This window comes from Balearica regulorum, chromosome 2 (assembly GCF_011004875.1).
Source record: "Balearica regulorum gibbericeps isolate bBalReg1 chromosome 2, bBalReg1.pri, whole genome shotgun sequence".
Classification (NCBI taxonomy): Eukaryota; Metazoa; Chordata; class Aves; order Gruiformes; family Gruidae; genus Balearica; species Balearica regulorum.
In genome coordinates, this window is record NC_046185.1 from 83,381,029 (window position 1) to 83,389,380 (window position 8,352).

The window sequence follows — 8,352 nt, forward strand, 5'->3', positions numbered from 1 at the left end:
GGCAGGCCGCTGGATTGTACAGCAGATTGATAAAGCCTATCCTCCAGGATGTTTTCCTTCAGCACACCATTAATCCTAGAAGGAGTAAAAGGTAGTACACTGACTCCCACATTTAGGCTCTGCTCCAACATGCTTATATGTACCCACTTGGGTCAGGGCCACCAAGGCATGGAAGAAATCCAGCTTAAGATGTATTGGATCTGAATTTTCAGTGCAAGCTCAGAAAACCGTACAAGTGAGCAGTATCATTCACTTTTGAAGACTTCCTTCCATACACAAGACTGAACTGCAAAGTTTTCCTCAAAGCCTTAAAAGGGCTGGAGTGTTATTTGGTTTTTTCCAGTTACAGGCCGTGGCTGCTCCTTCTTAGTGAAAAATAACTAAGCCCAATTGCTCACTAGGAAAAATTACAAGATCTCATACAGAAACTGTGTGTTAAAACCCTCTACAGAAGAGTTTACACAAAATGGAAATGTTAACTTTGGTCAGTAAAACAGAATATACACCAATTTCTGCCATGCTTCAAATCTGAATCAAAATTGGACATTTGAAATGTCCTGTGTTTAAGCTATTTAATGGACTTCTAACAAAAAGGATAGTCCACTTAACTTTTCTTAATCAGAGGGTTGTCCAAAACAAAGTTGCACATTTCAGACATACATAGGACATCTTAGAAAATCTGAAATAAGTGAAAAAAAAAGCCACCATGCAAAATTTGAACCAATAATACCCAAAACCCAGTAACTTGCCCTGAACTGTTGCCTCAACACCAAGCCATCCTCCTTCATGTCTCACTGATAGTTTAATATGTCACATAATAAACAACAGGAAGATCAAGAGAACGCCTAAGCCATGACCCTCTCATACAAGCCTGAAGTCATAATCAATCTAGCAAGTTTTGAGGTCACATCCCAAAACTTGTAAAGTAGTCACAATTAGTGACTTCAGGTTTGTAATTCTTCCCCCCCTCAGCAAAAGTCTTAATTCACAGTGACTTTTTACCTCCTGCCCTTGTCCCAGGCTCCACCCAAAACTACGTTCCTGGCTCTGACCACAGCTGGGGACTGTGATTCACTAAGGAAAAATACCAGCCCTGCAGCCAAAAAGGTTGGTGAGATCAAACTACCTAGAGGACATGCTTCCCTCCAGAACTGCAACGCGCACACAGCCACCACACCGGGTGTGCAAGGGACGAAGGGCGTGCAAGGGATGGAGCTACTGCTCCCGCCCCTTGCAGGAGGCTGCAGCACCTTCCACTTGGGGCTGCATCCACCCAAGAGACACAAAAAGGCATTTCTCTTGCTAGATTTTTTTTTAAAGTTACATCAATATTCACTCCCTATATTAAAAAAAAAAATGTAGGCAAGTTACTCACTTGCTATGTGTTCGGTCTCGATTTGTTCTGTGCAAACACAGTGACACTATATACACACACATGCATGCACCCACACACAGAACCAAGGACCTACCAATTTTCCTTCAGCTACCTTCTAAAGCCAAAAACCACATTCATGAGACTACATTGGTCTCACTAAGTTGAAACCCAAGATTCAGCTAAAATCACCACAGCAGAAGTGTAACATGGTACAACCAAGCCAACTGACAGCATAATCATTGATAAGGGGCCCCAAACTTTTTCTTCCATCTTTTGAGGCACACTGGGGGAAAAAGGCACTGAAAGGTTGCAGGATTTCTCAGGTTACTAATGGGACCAGCGCACTGAACTCTCGGTATGGCACGGAAAGCTCAAGCTCCCCTTCCCTTCTGCTTCCCTCTCGTGCAAAGCCGTCTCTCCTGCCTCCACAGAATCACGGGAAAAAATTGTAGAAAGTTTCTGATAAAAACCCATGCCACTCAGCTTCAAAAGTAAGTTGGGACTGGCCATGCTTTCAAACACAATTCCCTTTTACCAGGCAGCAGGCTGTGCCACAGCTCCAAAACCAAAAGGAGCCAAAGACATTCACAACCTTCAGTATCACCCATGCATATAAAGAAAAAAAGTTTGGTTAGAGCAAAATAGTTTACACACAAAGTGCTGACACAAACATACAATTAGGGAAAAGATCAAAAAAAAGTAACCATTTCAGTGAAGTGTCACCAGAAGGTAAAAAAAGCCAAGACTCAGAAGCAGCCAAGACTTCTGTAATGGTGGGGTTTTCACAGCTCTCCTTTGGTTGGAGCCTGACTGAACATACCTAAAAAACCACGAGCAGACCCTGCACAATATAGAGCCTCTATTGCCAGTTTCAATAGTTATGTGTTTTGCAGCTTTAAGAGAATTCTTGTGTCCTTTTTACAATATTCATGGTGCCAGCAGGGCTGCTAGGCTCTAGCCCAGCGACGATAACTATGCTTCAGTTGCACAAATCTATCTTATGAAAGGCACATGTGAAGTATATGTAGTAGGCAGTTAGGATGACGTGCTATTGATGAGCTGAATGCGATTTCCCGACTTACAGAAATAAACCTGCAAAAACTTTCTTCTCTTTCCAACTCAGTAAGGTAGTCCTGAGCCCCCCTGAAACATTTTCTATTCAAAACATCAATGCTCTCTAACTAACCTAAAAATAACTGTTGACAAAACAACCATCACCTTTAAAAAAACCTAAATATGAGAAGGAGTCACAGCTCAGAAACTTCGGAAAACGCAGCCAATGTCAACAACCAAAAGAGGCACTGTTCCTGCTTGGCATGTCTTTGGTGCTCAGAAGCCCTCCAGAAATGTAATCTTTACACCATCGCTCATGGGATGATGTTTTTTTCCCCCACCGGTCTGAAACGCAGTTGTGTAGCTTACACCAGCAAAGTTTACACCAATATTGCAAGCTGGAATATCAGACCCGTACTTATGCTATCAGTAAAACACTTCTAAACAACAACTGGGAGACTTCCGAGGTTGTCCTAAACACGTACACTATGCTGCACAGCACAGCCAGAACCCGTGTATATCAATGCAGAAATTTATTAGCATCGCCAGATTTTCACTTTAAGAGCAGAAACTTGGCAGAGCCAAGGTCACTTGGTTGCAGGAGATGGTGAACCTCTCAAAGGTCTCCATGAAGGACTCTGCGCTGGGAGGCAGTAAGCTGCCAAATGCCACAGCACGGGAGCACCAAAGAAAAGTTTGCCACAAGCCACATATCCAAAACAAGAGATTCCAGGCCCTGCAGATACCTCCTCTGACAGCTCCCTGAAGCTAAGCTCAAACCCTCACAATTCATTTTTGCCCCATATCCTCCCCACAGAGGGAGGTTCAACACTTGCTCCTTCAGGACACGTCGGAAGCCCTGCCCTTAGAACAGGGTACACAAGCAAATACGTGCAACTGTGGAAAGCAGAAATGAAGGAAACCATTCTGAACACGAGGTACCAGCAGTACTGCTAAAAATAAAAGCATGCTGGACGCAGTATCTGCTGTGCCTCAAAGGAAGCTACTCTGCAGTTCCCAATGAACCTCTATGCAACGTCAGAGAAACATCAGTAGGACCTCTATGTTGATGATGCTTTTATAACGCTCTCCAACATCATCTATCCAGGCACAGTAGACAGAAAGCAGGAGACAGCATTGTTCTCCCCTCTTCTCTTCCAGTTGTGGAAATTAAGTGGGGGGGAATCCTTTGTCTTTCAAGCCTGGCAGCAGCTAAACGCGATCAATCCCTGCAGCCACCACTATTCACACCGTGCTGCAACCTCCCCAGGGGCTGAGCACCAGCTCAGAGGGACGGTTTGGGCCAGATGACCCCCAGAATGTCCCCCCAACCTCAACCGCTCTCTGACCTCAGCTGGGCCAGCAACTGCCACACTTCTGTGACAAGGACAGTGACCATGGTTCAGTGCAATACACTGTATATATTGGGCAAAGTGACTCCCTGCATAAGAGGAGGAAGATGAACTTGACTTCTGCATCCTCTTTCCCTGCTGCCCTGGTAGGTACTGCTTGGGAACTACAGATGCTGAAGAGGCAGTTTGAGCTTCCCTCTCCCACCTTTTTTGTAAAAAATTTCCTTGTGTTCCTTCTCATCTTGAAATAACTCTCCTCCTTTCCTCATGGTATACACCCCCTTTTAGCAGGGATGCATTCTCACTGGAAAAAAGAAGTCTGACCTCAGCTACCACAAGAGATTGCTCTGTTGCGAGCACCCTAGATGTTGGTAAAACATATGGGAACAATTTTTTCAGGCTGTTTCGAGCAACACAGACAAATGACTCTATTGCACACATCCATATTTTTAATTCTGAGTCTGGATCTCCAGGATTTCTACAGGGTTTAACACATATGAAAATATGACTATGTAACTATACTGAAAAAGTTACAATTCCACCACTGACCTTCCTTCAAACACCAAAAGGTAGCACAGCCCAATCAACAGCCTGAAAGTTTTTAAAAGTCTCAGAAAACACTTCTCTGTATTTAGAATGCAACTTTGGAATTACTTTAATGTCTTCCAGCAATAAAAGCATTTTGGGGAGTCAGTTCCAGGGCCGACTCTTCTAGCCTAATTTGTTACTCAGAGCCTTTTTTAATTTTTTTTTAATTGCCTGAGTTACAAAACTGGGACAGTAATGGAAACTGAGGCTCCTCTGGAGACCGCTACAACCACTTGTTGTCCAATAAGAATAAAAGATAAGAATGCTAAGAAATAGTAAAGGAAGGAAACTGGGCAGCAAGATGGAGAAGTCAAAAAGCTGTTAAGCCATGGATGACGGCAGCACCAGCTGATCGGCAGGAGCTTGGTGTTATCCCACACCTCTCTTAGGGCGGCAAGTCCCAACAGGAGCGTCTCCTCTGTGACGCGCAGGTTCCTGCACTCCGGCCGTATCTTACCCAGTTGCCCCATTTTGTTCCAGTGAGCATCATCCTATACTGAGGGCAGGTTACAATCAGCATCTAGCTATGGGAAAATAGGGGAGAAATAGTAATGCAGGGTTTTTTCCTGGAACACCTTTTACTTTTACAATATTTTTCTGCAACAGCCAGATCGAAGACACTCCTGACTCCAGTGCAGTGAACAGGGGCCTCTTGGTAACTTTGTTGTTCTGAGGAACAATCCCTATGAAATGCCAGTATATACCCTTTTCACCTACCAGCTTTTCTCCCAAAACATAACTGTATCAGCGGACTTACGTCGCTGACGAACGAGAGCAGAGCAGACCAGGCTTTTTACCTGTGCCTTTCATCCAGCTTCCTCTTTCTTCCATGCACTACAGCTTATTTTAACAAGAACAATAATTCTCTCAGATAAGTCAGCAAATATTTTCATAAAGAGCAGCTGCAGGATGTCTGCCTCGCACAAATTAAATTATCCAGCTAGTGGATCAATCCAATGCCTTCAACAGACGTTTTTTCCGTGGTAGCTGGGTCAGGCCCAGTGCATTTCTGCTATTGTGCCTCACACTCCCTATATGCAATTTACATACGCTCTGGTGCGAGGAAAGGAAAATGTTTATAGTTATGGGTGGGACTTTGGATGCAGATTAAAGTCAAGGTGCTATATTTACTGATCTTTTAAAGTAATATCAACATGTTGAAAGGGAGAAAGAGTTCTTAAGAAGGATCAAAGTCTGCATGCAGCAACCACAAATTAACATAAATACATGCTGAAATACTAACACAGACTGGCAAAATGCACTTGCATTTTCCCTGGGGCAAGTAATTTTGGCTAATAGGGGAGTCAAACCCATTAAAACTCTTTTTCACCTTTATGTAGGGCACACTACAGTACTTTGTGTCAGAGCGAATGACTCTTCAGATTAATTTTGCAAGGCGAGGCTAATAGTAGCATATTGCTCATGGCTTGCAAGCTTTCGAAAGGCGAGGGCTACATCCTCTACAGGGAAAAAAAAAAAAGGCAATATTACTACTTAACTCAAACTTTTTGGAAGTTAATCCTGCGTTTCTTCTTTTTATTGCACTTGACAGAACTTTTGTTGCCTGACAAATGAAAAGCTAACAAGCAGTAAGGTGTATGACCTTCATTTACTTGACTAATTACTATTCTGGTAAACAGATCACCTATTTTTCAATAGCAGCACCAAGAACAAGAAGGAACTTATTTCATGAGGGCAAAGGACGGTTTTGCAGTTTAATTGGAGTCCTGTAAAACAGATGCCTGGCTTGCATTTACAGCCGTGACAGCGCAACTGCTTCAGCAAGGGGTGCGATTAAAGCAATCATGCAGTCAGTCACCAGAAGTCATAACCCAGGCGCAAGCTTTGCCAGCAATCTACAAGCACAGACACACACACAAGTCGCTGCATTAATACCGGACACCTTACGTTCATAAGGCTGTGTCGACACGAGGCAGGCTGAACCGATTTGGTAAAATATTGTTGCATAAAATTCAGCTAACTTAGACCAGAAGAGGACCCCAGTTTTGATTTTTAGCGCATACCCTGAGTAAGTAGCAAAGCGTCTTTGATTTGGTTTCCTCAGCCGACAGGATGAAGTTGTCAAGATCCACAAGATAATGGTAAAGCTCAAACCACTTTCAAGACTTAAGCCTCATTACTTTGCATTTTGTATCAGAAGACTTTAGCTATACTTAACGCACGCACTTAATAAACAGACCTTAAAAAAAGACTGCCTAACAGCAGCTCTGCTTCTGAAACCTCCATCACCTGAAGCCTCATGTGCCCCCGCAAGCCGGTAAAAGCACACTCCCCGGGCTTCGCGCAGGGAGCTCCTGGGGAGGGAGCCCCCCGCTCCCCTCCGAGACACGGTTTCAGCGGCTGCCACGCCGCCGGGAGCAGGGCCGGGTGCAGGAAGGAAGACAGGGACCCGGACCAGCCCCGCCGGAGCCAACAGCAGCCTGCATCCCGCGGGGGGACCCCGCCACGGCGGGAGGTGCCGCCGGTGAGCGCGGGGCGGCGGCAGCGGGGGCTCGAGCGGCGCCGCGGGGAAAGCCGCGGTACCGGCGCCTCCAGCCCCTGCCCGCTCTAGTCAGCCCCAATTAGCGCCCAGCGACTCCCCGGCTTCAGCCCGGCGGCCTCGAGTTCCGCCCCCGGTCACAGCCCGAAAGGCTGATAACTGGGGGGGACGCCGCTCTCTCCCTCCCGCTCACGAAGCTCCGACAGACCCCCCCGAGGGGCTGCCCCTGCAAACCCCCTGCAAGCCGAGGTGCTCGGGGGAACACACGACACTTTTCGGGAGCCCGCTGTGCTGCCGGCTCCTGCCCCACAAAGCGACCCCACGCTGGAAGAGGAGGAAGGGGGAGAGGAAGATCCCGCCGGCCCGCGCTCACCTCCGCCAAGAAGTTGTCCATGGTGGCCCCTGGGCCCGCCCGCGGGTGCGCAGCGCCGAGCCCCAGCCGTTCACCATGTGCCGCCGCCGCCCGGCCCGGCCCGGCTCGGCTCGGCTCGGCCCTACCGAGCCGCCTCAGCCGCCGCGCCGCTCCATCGCGCCCCAGCGCCGGCACCAGCCCGCAGCCTTTGTCCGCCCGCCCCCTCAGAGCCGCTCGCCCGGGCGGTCCCGGCAGCGCATGCCGCCGCTGGGAGCCGGGGGAGGGGGTAAGGAAGAAGAGGAGGAGGAGGAGGAGGAAGGAGGCTCCCGCCGCCACACGCTCCTGCCCCGCGCCCGGGGCCGCCCCGTCCCGTCCCGGCGGGGCAGGGGCAGGAGCAGAGGCGGGGCCGGGGCTGCGCCGCTCCCTGCGCCGCGCTCAGCCGCGCCCCCGCCCCGCCCCGGCCGGAGCGCGGGCAGCGACCCCCGGGCGCCCCCCTCCCGTCCCCCCCGTCCCCGTCCCCTGCCCCGGCTCCCCGGTGCGGCGCCGCGGGGGCCCCAGGGCGCGGGTTTCGGTCCGCCCGCTGCCCTGCGCCGTGCCGGGGCGGCTGCTCGGGGCACGGAAACCCGCGTCCGCATGCGGAGTCGAACGAGCGCGGGCACGGGAGGGAAGCGAGGGTCTGGCCGCCGGTCGGAGGGTGTGCTCCGCTCCCTTGCGTTGCAACACAAAGCCAGGCAAAGCACCGCCATCCGGCAAAAGTTACTGACGGAGTTAAATGACTTTTAAAGAATATATACCTGCGGGCTTCCGTTGCGTACAACAAGCTCTTATTTAAGTTTGTGGCCAATTTGTGTACGGGCTTGTGTCAGCCGTACCTATGTTCCTTTACTAAATGCATACTGCAACAGCCATTACTTTTACTGACAGAACAGCGCAGATGAAAATAGCCTTCGGGCCACCTCCTAGGCGTGCACCGGGCTTGGTTCAGCAGCTCACTCTATAGGTTTTTTAGTCCTTTACATTTCTGCAAAGCAGCTATAAAGTGTTCTTTTTGGGAAACGTTTCTTGGTCATCGTTTTGCACTCTTGCCTTACAGTAAGTAACAGCACAAGGAACACGGCAACGGAAAATCAAA

At 48.8% G+C, this 8,352-nt stretch overlaps 1 protein-coding gene across 1 annotated transcript in view; it reads right to left on the reverse strand.

Moving 5' to 3' along the window:
- The window catches only part of MYO10 (myosin X), a 168,751-nt gene extending 161,110 nt beyond the window's left edge, over positions 1–7,641 (reverse strand). Inside the window, exon 1 of the mRNA XM_075744836.1 lies at positions 7,242–7,641. Within this exon, the coding sequence (XP_075600951.1) occupies positions 7,242–7,262 (21 nt within the window). The 5' untranslated portion in view covers positions 7,263–7,641. The remainder of the gene's footprint in view (positions 1–7,241) is intronic.
- Between the last annotated feature and the right edge of the window lie 711 nt (positions 7,642–8,352).